The following is a 14,233-nucleotide window of genomic DNA, read 5'->3' on the forward strand; positions in this document are numbered from 1 at the left end:
GCTTTTATTGACAAGTATGATATGTATGAATATCATATGTTGGTAGATTATGGTCTTGTTTTGGTACATTGAAGAAATATTTTTTAAGTTTGACTGAGATATCAAATAGAAAGAAAGAATGCAAGAGATGAATCGTATGCTTTTATACGATTATTTGGAACATATGATTAGAAAGAAATAGAATGATTTTTCAGAATAAAGAAAAAAATGATTGAGGAGATAATTAACATGGAAAAAGTATAGGGTACTAATATATTATCTGTTAACTTATTGTCAACAATAATTAATATTAAAGACACTTCTACTAGAAGACACATATATAAGGAGACATATTTATTACAAAGACACTTTTATTAGATAAACCATAAAAAAAGACATTTCTATTAAACACTTTTATTAAACACAACTATAAACAAAAGTTGGCCAGAGTTAGTAGAATTCTTATTAGTTACGTAATTAATATATGCTTTTTAAACTATAAAGAGCGATTAGATAAATTATAACGAGTGGTTAAGTATAGATCTCTTTTATTATTGATGGTTATGCAAAAAGTGACAAAGAATTATTTTTTTTATTCGCTTGTTTTGTTTTGCTCCCGTTTTTTTATTTTTGACATTGTTATTCAAGTGGTGTTTTTCAGCAATGTAAATATTTAATGTATTTTTTTGGGTGTGAATACTGAATACCACAAATGAGGGTTTAATTTTTGTGGTTTAATTTTTTTTCTTTCAAAAAATACAAATACGAGAGTTAGATTTGTAGTTTATAATTTTTTTTTCACAAAATTGACCCACCGATTTATTTATTTTTAAAAAAATTTTCACCTCATATAAATCTGAGGTTCAAATTTCTTTAATACCTCAAATTGGATTAGTTAAAACAAAACTTAACCTCTAATTTGTGAATTTTAGTTAAAAAAAATTTATCTTCATATCAATAAAAATACACCATTTTTTTATAATTGAGTATAACACCTTCTAAATTTTCGTAACTAAAAGAATTAGCCCCCTTTATGAGATTTGTTTGTTTTCCTGTACTGTTATCCTTATCCTCTACGCTCCAAAAAAAAAAAAAAAAAAAAAGACATTGAATAATTTGCAGTAAATCTCATAACCACTGTGGATTTTAGTTATTGTCATCCGCCAAAGTCAAATCCGAAGCGGGACCAAAATGGCGCATTTTCCCGCACAAAAATTGAGGGTAAACATCTAGCCATCTAGGTGTCCTTCTGCTTACTCTCTTACTCCTGCAGTGCCCAAGCTCATTTCAACAATGGAACCTTCCAACAACACCGAAACCGAAGACGAGACCGTCGCGCTTCGGAGGAAGAAGTTGCGCCGCGTCAGCTTCGCGGACAACGAGATTACCTCCGTCCACATCTTCCGCCCCGACGACTCTTCTTCCTCCGACACTCCTCCCGGTTCAGTTCCTTCCTCCTCCCCCTCCCCCGAGGTCCTAGGGTTTTTCCGGGACCTGGCCGGCGACAGCGACGAAGACGACGAGCTCGACCTCAAGGAGTCCTCTTCCCCGCCCAACGGTGAAGCCGCCGATCTCAATCACTCCTTTCTGAGACCACTCGGTTCCCCTTCCCCCAGTGGCAGTAGCGCCGCTCCTTCCACTGACGATGGCGAGTTGCGCAACCCTTGCTACTTCTGTTTCACTTTTTTATTCTTTTTTCCCGTCGTGTTTCATTTCATTCCATTCCATTCCATTACATTGTGCAGAAGATGATTTTCGATGTCCGGTGTCGTCCAGTTTCATCAGACCCGAACGCTTGCCGGACTCTGCTGCATCTGATGATCTCACAATGGACTCAACTGCCTTTTCATTGCATTACCGGAGTCTTGCCAGGTCGGATTTTGAAGACTTGAAGACGCCCTCGAGGTTCAGTCCTCAGTTTGAAGAGACATTGCCGAGCCAAGGCTCCGGCCACTCAGCCTCCACTACTGGGTGTTTTATGGTTCTTTCGGAAGCCAAGATGCAGTCTCCTCAGTCTGGAGTACCTACGGATCCCGTGAATGTTTGTAGAGATTCCAGTGACATGAGTATGACTGGGTTGGACCCGCAGAGGTACGATTATGACAGACTCTCTCCTACTTTGGACGCAATCCTTGTAGAAGGAAGCAAGGATTTGCCTGCCATCTCCCCTTTGAATACTGAGGCTGCAGATTCACGGCTTAGCTCTCCAGTTGATCAAGTCATCCATGATTTCTTAGACAACGAGGGGAATCATACTGGTGTGGATGATTCAGTTCAGCCACATGGCATCCATGATTCTGAGGCTGCAGATACACCGAACGTAGGTCCAGCTATGGGTAGAGTTGGGAAACATGATACAGTCGCAGATGATTCCCTTCACCAAATCAAAACTCCTGATACTTCAATCAAGGCAAGGACCATTTTTAGTTGAATGTTGATTTGCATTTTGTCTCATGATGTTGATACCTTTTCTGTAAAATTTATCTGCAATTCCATGCCACTCCCTGGTACCCCAAAATACACTTACCTTTTATTTATAAGTAATTAGTTTATCAAAAATGATATTTGCACACCAAAATTAGCCACTAAAATCAGCCACTATGTATTTGTGTATAAATATAGGTGTAGTTTAATTAATTTTTAGTATTTATTTTGTATTTTTATGTGTATTCTATTCTAGTGGCTGATTTTAGTGGTTGATTTTGGGGTAAACCTAGCATGGTTGTTAGGTTATTATTCAATAGTACATGCACAATGAAGACATAGAGACAATCACACAAAGGTACATGGACACAAGAAGACACAAATTTTACATCTTGTTTGGTAACAAAGTACATGACAAAACAATACATTCTCAATCATAACAAAATGTCTGTTGTACCCTCAGCAGTAGCAGTCGGCTCCCACCATCATCGATCACCACCACTACCACAGATTCATTATCATCCTCCAAAAATCATCAATAGTCAACAAAAGAGCAAACAATATCCCTGAAATGAAAAGAAGTCGAGAGGAAGGATGAGAGGAGGCTCAATAATGGAGGGAGGGAGGAGAGGAGGAGGTGAGAGGGATGGGGAGAGAGGAGAAAGGAGAAGAGGCTGTTAGGATTGGAAAAATGAAAAGAATAAAATTTATGAGAAAAGAATAAGGGAAAAATTATAAGAGTCTGTTTATAAACATTTTGGAAGGATATGTATTTAGTGTGCATTTGTATACCACCGTGTCCATTGAAAATCTGTCATAGCAATCAATCGGTGAATGTGTGGCACTGTGTCATGTCTCCTATGGACAACCAAACACGCCCATAAGATTGTAGAATTGCATAGTTTATAATGATAATTTTGTGGCTGTCATTGCATCCAGTGGTGCATCTTTTGAACTACAATGCATACTAGGTGATACTTGTTACCTTCTGCAGGAAACCAAGAAGTTTGTTGAAGGTGCAAGTGCAGCAATCCATAAAGAGTTAGACTTTCTTATTGCTAATAGTGCAAGAACTCCACTAATGATGGGCAACTCAGTTCAATCAAAACTTGGTTATGGTGTTGCCCAGGTGAAGGGAAGTAATCTTGAAGACAGAGGACAAATGTCTGACATTAATGAAAAAGATTGTGAATACAATCAAGTTGAAACTCGAAATGCTTCTTTAGATGAGCATCTCTATGGTTTAACTCAAGGGAATAGGATGAATCAAGGTTCGATCATCACAGATTCCCATGGGATTGACTCCTTTAGAAACCTTGCGATGCTAACTGATAATGAACAGACTGTTGACTCAAAAACGGGTGAGCAAGCTTTTAGTTTGATTTCTGTTGACTTCCAGAGTGGCAAAAATTCTAAGACTGGGGAAATCACAGCTTCTTGCCTGCAGATTGACCAAACAGATAGCACAGTTGAGAAAAGGAAAGATGATGTTGCAAGTGTTACATATGATAATCCATTTTCTTCTCCTGTGATGTTGAACCAGAAGCGATCACAACATGTGGAATGCCAAAGGACTTGTTCTCATGAATTGAAGCAGCTGAAAAAGCATAATGAATCTGTTAATAGTGGTTTAGGGCAAGATGCTGAGAGCAACTCAGACGCAGCAGCTGATGGATTTGGGTTGTCTGGGTTTGAAAACAGTGTAAAGACTAGTACAGATTGTATGATTTCACAGGTAAAATGCAAGCGATTTATGTTAGTCATGATTCATGGAAGTAATAAAGACAATGTCTCTGAAAATCATTAGTAACTTGAGGGGCATCTGGAGTCATATATTAAATGATTGATGAGAGATTTTGTTGATATAAAGTTTAGATATTTAATCCATCTCATTTCAAAAGCTTTAAATTTACGAAATCTACTTCAGTTTGCCCAATTTTGCTATGGTTAGATTTTTCCTGTGTTAAATTGAAATTTTGACCCTTGTGAAATGTACTGGATATGTCTAAAGGTATCTTAGCCAACCTAAAAAGCTAACTCCTATTGGAAGGCGAACTTTCCTTGCCTTAAGATGTTGACGATTCAGTTTCTTCGATTTTTAATCCTCATTTTTGTCACTGATTTCATGCTTCTTAAGAGTGCATCCAAGAGAAAACCAGCTGAGAGTCCTAGTAATATGGTTTTGTTTCTGAGCACTCCTAGCAAAGAAACTCCAACTCTGTCGCCATCTCTTTATGGGTCTTCGAGTGAACTGCTGAACAGTAATATGCAAGACTTGTCTAATAAAGATAACTCATATGGTCATTGCCATCTTGACAACAACTGCCGAGGGGCACCCAAAGTAGCTCTGAGCCCTGTTACCAAGTCTGGCTTTGAGTTTTCTTTTGAGAAGAAAAGAAAGGGTTTTGAGATACAATTACCAGGTGATGGAGACAAAGACAAATTTGGGAGGATTATAAGAAGTCCAGAGGTCCATATTGGGAATAGTGCTATACAACTTAATTCGGAGCAAAGACGTTACATGAGCAGTGGAGAGAAGCTCAGAGATCAGACATGGAATGACTGGGCTGATGTATGGGTATTTTTTTATGATAAGAATCAATTTTAGTTTTGATATTTTTGTTAGAGCCTCTTAAACTTCTAAAGTACTTTGCAGTTTCTCAAGAAGTTCCTCGGGAGCACACAACATTTCCTTTCTCCGTCAGTTGATAGGCTAAATTTACGAATGGTAAGTCATGAATGTAGAATTAGGAAGTAATAGCATTCAAATAAAATTGTGGATATTGTTGCTTACTTTGTTATACAGTTCATGCATATTTTATCATCAATATTCTGTATCAGTAATTTATTTATTTTATCCTCAATATTTAGATATGCAAGCTGGAAGAAGTTCTTGTTCATCTGCAGAAAGTTAAGCAATGTGAATTTCTTTGTTCTGACATTCATCCTCAGGTCTGTTACATTATTTAGTCAAGTTTAATGCATTTTGCAGTTTAATTGTGGGCAAACTTACATTTTATAGTGATTAGAACAGATTATATTAAATATTAAGACAATAAGCAATATGTTAATTTGACGTGTCTCATTGCTTATGGTCATGTTTCTTGTTTTCCTTTCAGAAGAAAATAGCCGATACCCAAAATGTTTCTAGACATAAAAGGTACATTCTTTGACTGCATCACTAAGTTTAAAATGGTTCACATTATGTTTGTGGAACAGTTTTGCTGTAATGATAGATTATATAACCTAGCAGATATGTTGAAGGAAGAATGCTGATGCTTAATATATCATATGAGAAGGCTAAATTGCAGTTAATGCATATGAAGCGTGACAGATTGCTGGTATTCTATCTTACGTCTTGATGTTTTGCTGCACCTGCGGTTGGTGGTGGTACTAAAATTTCATTGTTTACAGAAAAAAGTACAGCAGTTGAACCATGGCCTTCAGGAGTCTAAGGAAATGGAGTTGCGTTTCATGGCATCCTTATCTAAGAGTGTGGCAGTGGAAACTCAAGCTAATGATATTCGTATCACTACTAGCTTGCTCAATTCTGAGGGAAAATGTCAGGTATTTTGATTGGATATATACATATGCAATTGTTTTAATAATCCCTATCAAAATGATGCACCCAAGCAAACTCGTGTTATCTTTTAAATAATGGTGCTATCCCAACAATTTTTATAATGTATTTGTTCTTAATCCTGTTTTGACCAGTGCATCTACTTATGTAACGCAACATTATCATCTTTGCAACACTAAGCTCAGATAGTCAAGGACAGTGTAGTACTAATAGTGTGTATTTGTGTTTCTTATTTTGTGTTAGAAACAATTTAGAATAGAGATATAAAGGAAATATGAGGCTATCTCCCCTAATATGTGTGCTGTGTGGGGAAATCCAGAAACAGTACAACATGTCTTTTCCAGCAAGTCCTTAGATCAGAATTCAGATTAACAGGTTTTATGGGAAAAGAAAGACATTTGTCCTCTATCTAGTCTAGTGTAAAGCTCAATGATCATTTAACAGGACCTTTTTTTTTTTCGTGGACATATTAAGATAAGAAAGTTACACTTCATTTATCTTTTTATATTTTCTGATTGTTTCGAGGACCTGTTAAGTTCCTGTCTTCTTGCAATGTTCTTTTCCCCAATTGAATAATATTCTTTTACCAAAAAAAAAAAAAAAGAAAACAAGAAAAGGAGAGAAGAGAAAGAAAAATAAAGGAAATAAGCGACAACTCTTATAATTACTTTGTAAATAGAAATGGACCACTGATTTCATGAAGAAATTGATATTCTTAAAATTTCCATGTTATACTAACTGTATATCTAGATATTCTAAGATACTAACAAGTTTCTTCCCAAATCTGTTGTTAGTATGAAAAGAATGCCAGAAAACAGTTAAGGTGCATAATTAAAACCGTACAGTTCATATAACTTGTGCTCTCTCTTTCAACAGATCACTGTTATAAAGAAATATTTTAATTTAGTATTTCACCTAATTTGTGAATTTCCTGTTGGAAAGTATGATGTATTTTCCTTATATGTTGTTGCTAGTTTCTCTTTGTGGTTCATTGGTGCAACTCTATGATAGATTTAATTTATTGTTCGCTTTTTCTTTTCAATTGATGATATTTTAGTGGTTAATGCTTGTTCTTTTGATAAAAGGTGATCGAACTGAGGCAGGAGCTTGAAAATTTGACTTGTAAAGCAAAATCCTTAAGTGAATTCTTTCATAGTGTTTGCAAGATTGAAGGGGTTCAAAGCTATATTGATACCATAGAATTTGTTCGTGATTATATCCAGAAGAGAATGTCTAACAAGTTTATATTTCAGAGTTTAAAGGTCTCAACATTTTTTTTGTGCTTGCAAATATATATATATATATAAAAGATACCATTACCTGACAAAGATTTTTGCTTCTACCTTTTCTTTAAGCAATGGGTTATTGAAGATTTTGAGCACACAGATGGTGGTTACAAAATTATTCTCAACTATTGTGGTTATGTCATCCAGAGGTTAGCCATATTTGATTTCTTTTTCCATGATTTATTTATTTTACTTGAAGCATTAAGTATATGTTTGGTGGAATTTAGGTTTGCAGTAAATGCCAGTCTACCTAGCATAATAACTTCAAACGACTTGAATGATGTGAACATTATGAAGGTAATTTTATTTTTCAAGTTAGCTGTTTTATTACAATATTCAGTATTCATAATTTTTTTTATTTTCTAATATGGAGAAGTGTCTCGTTTCAGACTTTTCCTGACATCAATGCTTGTTCTGCATTTGAATTTGTCTTAAATACCCATACCACTAAGAAATGCACAGATTCAATAAGTTTGGGACAAGAAACACAGGTAAATTACTCCATTTGTTTAGTTATGTATTCATATTTTCCCCTTTTAAAAGGATTGGTCCACAAATTGCTTTTCGTTTGGCTAATATGCTTGATATAAACAAGGCAAACCAATAGGAGAATGAATTTAATGAATGTGATTTATAGTTAAAGCCAAGAGCTGAGGATAGTAGCTGAGCCTTGGCTAACTGCTTAGGAATGTAACACACTAACACTTACAGCCACTATAATTATGAGACAATTGTCATCATCCTATGCTAATAGGCATAGTTTAACACTTTTAACTACATACTAGTTTGATATTTGTACATTTAATGATTTAACTCTTAGATGTGATCTAAGACCAGTAGTTTCTACATTTTATTCCTATAATGGTATTAAGCTATTTTATGCTGTTATATCTAAGAATTTCAATCTTAAAAAATTGGGTTAGTCTACATCTTGCTTATTTGGGCATATTAAGGTCGCCTGGTTGAAGTTCTCCAAATTTTGATTCTGGAAAGCAGAATGGAAATATGAGTAATTCTTCATTTCTCTATCATTGGCTGGTTTGCCACCCGAGTTTGACTCTTTGAGCAATATTTCTTGGGCAGTGCTTCTTCATCTTAGAGGGATGTCTTTGCTTGGTTACTCTGAATCAACCTGTACCTGTGCTTGTTTCACCTCTATCTGACGCTAACCCCAACTTTTTTCTAATCATTCGGTTATCCTTCCTACTAGTTTTGTACACTAGATTTGTGGTAAAGATGAATGTCTGCTGTGCACATTTTACCACAAATTCAGTCATACTCAGGGTTATGGGGTGTGATGGGTAGTGCATAGTGGTTCATTTATTTTTCTGTTAGACTGGGAATGTTTGAAATAGATGTGTAAAGTGTAAACATTTTCAAACTGGTTAGAAACAGGTTTGGAACCACTTCAAAAATTATTGGTTCAGTTTTAAAACTATTTAAAAAACCAGGCCCTTTTTTTTCGTAATGGTATGCTTACGGATCAGTTTAACAACCAGTTTATTTGAACAGTCCTACACAAGGATGAGAAGAATACATGTTTAAAACCCAAATAGTAGCAAGGTTTCCTGCATTTTGAATGAGAACAATTGCAGAAGATGTGTAAATGACAATGAAAGATAGAAGTCCTAGGAGCCCTTCAGCCTCTAGGTTCTCGGATCTAGTTTCAAATCTGCTCTGCCTCCTGCTTAACCCACTCACATGATTGAAATCTCCTCTAATGAACTCTCCACACCTCACGCTGCCCACACATTGCTGACTAAATGATAATTTGTCTTCAGCCCAGTTAATATAGAGTAAGTACACAACTACACATCAGTTTCAAATGCTAACCTATAGGTAGGCTAACCTAATTTAGGATATTATTACATAATTACAGATGCACAATACCATGGAGTTTGATTAATACAGATGTGTAATCCCACAGAATTTGCAGATTTGAATGAGCAAATCTCTGCTGGAATATCTGCTAATATAATGGCAGATATTCTGTTGATATTCTACAATAATATCCAGTCAATTCTAATGACATTCCCCCTCAAATTGATATTGGAAAAATCTATGAGCATCAATTTGCTAATTAGGAAATTTGGCACAACGTTGCAAGGATTTTGTGAAGATGTCTGCCACTTAAATGGACGTGGAGACCCAAGGTAGAGTGATAACTTGGTGGTCAGATGCCTGATGGATCTAGTGGCAATCTACCTCTAGTTTGTCCATTCGTGGTGTTGCAATCTGGATGGTACTTGTGTTGTCAGCATGGGGTGGTGTTGGTTGAGCTCGTAAGAAACCCGGATTAGAAGTAACACCAGGCGACCAAATAACCTCAGAACATGTTAAGTACAATACACTGATATTCTACTTCTGTGGATGTCTGACAGTCTTGCTTCTTGCATTTCCATGAAAATTGGAGCATCACTAACCGGTAGATTTCTGTGTGTAATCAGCATCACTATATGCTTCAAGTTGCAGTCAGAAGCCATTAGGTATTTTCATAATGTGGTGCACTACTGAAAGATGGAAATTTGGGCATTGCATGAATTTGCTTACTATGTGAACAACAAAAGAGATGTCTGGTCAACTGTGGATTACATAGATAAGACTACCAACCAACTTTTAGTAAAAAGATGGGTCTGGTAGAAGTTAACCTTCATCTCTTCTATGTTTTGCATTAACCCCAAGGAAAAATTGAGATGCCCAAGATCTTTCTTGTTGAAAGTTGATGTCATGACTTGGTCTAGCCATGATTGGTGCATAGAGACATCCGTACCTAGCAAGCCTCAGATAGACTTCATAGGAAAAAACGACTAGTGTCACCAGACATAATTTCAATCAATACATTCACATATCTTGGGGTTTCAAGCCTTCTTTGAATGCACAGCAGATCCCACAGATACAAGATTTAACAGGAGATAATCAAAATTTAAGAAAATATTAGTTTAAGTACTTAAAACAACTAAACAAGTAATCATCAAAACTTCCATATAAGAGTGATTTTCCTCTTCAAGCTTAGGCTACTTCAAATGGGGTTTTGAAGATGTAAGCTAAAATAATAGAGTACAAAATGATGGGTATATAATATTGATACAGTGCAGAAAGAGTAATAAAATGAAAAACCAGATGAGTTTTGCATATCAAAGAATAAAACGGGTATGAAGAGAGGAGAGAAGGGGAATGGGTGACACAAAGGTAGAAGCTCGGGAAAGGAGAAGAAATGGACAAGAAAAAAAGAATGAGTGCGTGAGAAAATCTGGCCACTAGTGTCTCTTTTATTTGTTTATTTATTTATTTTCTTGGTCGTCACAGTTGAATGCAGCTGTTGCTTGATTTCAAAGATAGCCTCTTGATTGGAGCCCATCACCACAATGTCGTGTACATAAACAAGGAATACCACAATTCCTTTAGAAGTCCTTTTTATAAAAATGGTTGGATCATACTGATTTTGTATGAAAGAAAAACCAGTCAGTGTTGTTTAGAACTTCTCAAACCATACCCTTGGTGCCTGTTTCAATCCATATAAAGAATGTGCTTTAAGGTCAGCCTGGAGGAATGCATTCTTGACATCAATCTGGTGTGTTAAGGCCAAGATTTGGATGCAATAATGGCAAGAATGGTGTGCACAATAGTCATCTTGGCAATGGATGCATAGAACAACATCCAATGTTTGATTTTCTTTCAATGCTATTAGTTTTGTTCATTAGAGCTTGTTGCCAACGTTCAAGTTTGATTGCCTGTTTGTTGGATGAAGGTATAGAAACATATGCCAAAGTTGCTGTCATGGATAAAAAATGGAAGAAAAACCATACTTATCAGGGGTTCATAAATGTCTGAACTATGCCATAATGGAGCTGGTAATGAATCAAGTATTGGATCAACAGCCATAGGGTGGTTGGGAAGGGCCTCTGGTGTTCATAAGCTTGATTAGGAGTGATAGCTGGATATTGTTTGGTATACTAATAAAGGTTTTGATGATGCTGGCTCTGCAGAACTATTAGAAAACAATGGAAAAACTGATATGGGGATGCACTAATATTTTTTGAGAACTTGTCTGCTGAAGGTCTTCCTTTAGTATAAGTTCATGAAACTACTGAGTGATAAATTTCTTGAAATTGAGATCTGATTTTGAAGGTATTCTGCCATAATATCCAATCATGTCAATTGGCATTCCCTTCTTCCTTGCCTAAATTGGGCTTATTCAACTTACTAAGCTCAAGTAATTGCTATTCGAGTCGGCATTTTATAAATAAAAGGCTTGAACAAGAGAGGTGCATCTATGTATCTTTTTCATACTTCAAGCCAAAAGGAAGTTTGTGTGACAGGTATGTTTGATATAAAAACCATTGTGTTCTCTAATAAATTAGATCTTATTATGGACGGTCCTTGACCATGCATTCTTTTGTAAGTGGGGTTTATAATACCTTAGCCAAACCTTTTGCACGGGCTGGGTTGTAAAATCTAAGAAAGCTTGCGTCCTTAATATTTTAGTTGCTTTATCTGGCTGACAGGCTGAGGATTTGTTTCTTTATTTTATTTAATAATCCTGGTAGCTGGCCAGAAGAATCTCAGGCTCAAGCAATTATGTTTCTAGTTAGAATTTCATTTTTCTTTAAATTTCTTCGGCTAAATGCTTGCTTTTACAAGTTTGTAGCATGCAATTATCAGAGTAGGAAATGGATGAATGCTGGATTCTGCTGAAATTTATTGTTGTTATCACTGACCTGCTATTGTATGCAGATAATTAGTTCACTTCTGAGTAATTTGCTAGATGTGGTTGAGGAGGTTCAGTTATCTCGCATAGAAATTAGAAATCTGGTCCAGGCAAAGTTCTTTTCCCATTCTGGTAAAGAAAGTTCTATTTCTGAATTCTGGAGTTTGATTCCCAATTATATGCAGCAAAGTCTTAAAATTCTTGATAGGAATTACATCCTTGCAATTTGAGAGTCTTGATCAAGGACTTAATTGTAGTTTCACTTAATGTATGTTGTTTTGCAGGTCAACAGCTTGATTTGCAGCTAGTTTTCATGGACTTTAGTAGTGGTAGGAAAGTGAAGGTGACTTTTGATATGACATGCATTAAATGGTAGGTCCTGCCGTGGTCTTTCTATTTTCCTAATACACCCAACACCCCCCCCCCCCTTCAAAAAAATAAATGTAAATCCTTATTTCTATCATTAATTCTAAACGTGTTTAGTATTATTTAATAATTTCATTCGGAAGATCAGTTTTATTTGTGTTTTGTTTTTAAAGAAGCTAATTGGTTGGACAAATTGTGTCTGAGCAGTGGGGCTTATCCTGCAAAGGTCCTTCCATCTCAAATACTTGGTCATACCGGCATGGAACATGACTCGCCTTTGTCCCTTGTATCTCAAGTAAGAAGTGCAGCTGAGAATGTGGGAGTTGGATATTTGAGAATTATTAGGCTTTGCAGGTGTATCTCCCGGATAATTCAGCCTTGCACTTAAAGAAGCAAAATCGATGGCTGCTTCTCTGTTTGATTTCCGTTATTCTCAATTTTTGCCATCGGAGATTTTTCTTGTATACTTGTACTCTTTATGCTACTATATATACTTATAACTGGTAGGATGAATAGAAGGTTTCCACGGGCCAAAATGAGTTTTGCAAATTATCTTATTTTTTTAGAACGTTCTGTCAAAGTAATTTCTTTTTTTATGGGTATTAAGTTATTATACATTTTTCATTGTAGAATTGTCGCGCTCAAAGTCCTGTATGTTACTAATATAAGATGTCATGAAATAGTGAAAATAACTTCACAAAAACTCACCTGGAATGTAGCTTCTTTGGGATTGAGGCATGATGAACACCATTCAAAAATTGCCAAACAAATCATTTTCACCAATGCCATAGCCATTAGTTTATGAACTAAAATTCAAAAAGGTGTCATAATTTATAATAATAACAACTTATAGTAACTTACATGGTTAGGAACTTTAATTCTCTTGCTAGTTGCAATAATCGTAGTAGTAGAAGGGTCATTATGTGTTATTGTTTGTGCTTGTTCTTCTTTGTTTGAAACATGACAGCCCATTTGGCAGTTGGATAATGCTTTCCAACATCACTCAAGTTTCTCATTTATAAAATAAGACAATGTAACTTACAATTTTTTCTTCTTTCTTTATCTTTTTCCTTCACACTTAAGAGAAAAGAGTAGAGAGCAAAAACAATAAGATATTTTTCTAATTTGAGAATGGAAATAAAATAAAGATTAGAGAAGGTAGATATGATGAAATGCATATATCTTTCTAATTTGAGAACTGAAATAAAATAAAGATTAGAGAAGGTAGATATGATGAAATGCAAACTGTGCAAGATTGGGGCTAGGATTTCATGCGAGTCGGACCAGGCTAGCTTATATTGGACTTGCGACGCTAATGTTCACGATGCTAACTTCCTTGTAGTTAGGCACTCCAAGACGATCCTTTGTTAAGAGGGTTCATTGTCGACGTTGTTGTTGTAGTTATCGTACTCGAAGGAGAGGAAGTCATCTAAGGCGGCAGAGGTAGATGGTACCAATATTACCGGTGCCGATAGGGTAAGGAGGTGAAAGTCGCATAAAATCGGACTATGAAACACCGAATGAGTCCCAAAAACTCGAAGCTACTTCTTCAGAGATGCAGAAAATGATAGATTTTGAGAGAAAATTAGGAATAAGAGCGCAAGAAATTCAAATCATAAATTTGAAATGAGAAAAGATTAAATCTTACTTAAAAGCTTTTTTGTTTGAGAAAAATTTCAGCCGAGCCAATTTCAAATTTTAAATTTCGTTTGTCAAACAAGAAAAAAGTTGTACAAAAAATTTGTTGTGCGACATGGTACTGCTGTGTTTTCTTATCTCCCACGTGTCATTCAACCAGAATACATACTTGTCGAGTACTCATAGCACCACATGTCAATCAAAGAACCATCCACTACATTCTTAATAAATAACTCATCGCACCACGTGTCA

The 14,233-nt window shown here is 35.8% G+C and overlaps 1 protein-coding gene across 3 annotated transcripts; it reads left to right on the plus strand.

Moving 5' to 3' along the window:
• The first annotated feature begins 1,118 nt into the window (after window positions 1–1,118).
• Window positions 1,119–12,887, plus strand: LOC107638294 (uncharacterized). 3 transcript variants are annotated; one of them, XM_088485273.1, is made up of 17 exons: window positions 1,119–1,627; window positions 1,725–2,389; window positions 3,398–3,764; window positions 3,837–4,138; window positions 4,541–4,975; window positions 5,060–5,131; window positions 5,275–5,355; window positions 5,523–5,563; window positions 5,657–5,744; window positions 5,818–5,970; window positions 7,069–7,245; window positions 7,339–7,418; window positions 7,497–7,566; window positions 7,659–7,760; window positions 12,004–12,109; window positions 12,262–12,349; window positions 12,551–12,887. In XM_088485273.1, the coding sequence occupies exons 1-17, from the start codon at window positions 1,273–1,275 to the stop codon at window positions 12,729–12,731; spliced, it is 3,363 nt and encodes a 1,120-aa protein (XP_088341399.1). In that variant the 5' UTR covers window positions 1,119–1,272; the 3' UTR covers window positions 12,732–12,887. The 3 variants fall into 3 exon arrangements, with proteins under 3 accessions (XP_088341399.1, XP_088341397.1, XP_088341398.1); XM_088485271.1 differs by having other exon boundaries at window positions 3,398–4,138; XM_088485272.1 differs by having other exon boundaries at window positions 3,398–4,138; window positions 5,526–5,563.
• The last annotated feature ends 1,346 nt before the right edge of the window (window positions 12,888–14,233 follow it).

This window comes from Arachis ipaensis, chromosome B4, assembly GCF_059453495.1.
Source record: "Arachis ipaensis isolate K30076 ecotype BB chromosome B4, ASM5945349v1, whole genome shotgun sequence".
Taxonomy (NCBI): Eukaryota; Viridiplantae; Streptophyta; class Magnoliopsida; order Fabales; family Fabaceae; genus Arachis; species Arachis ipaensis.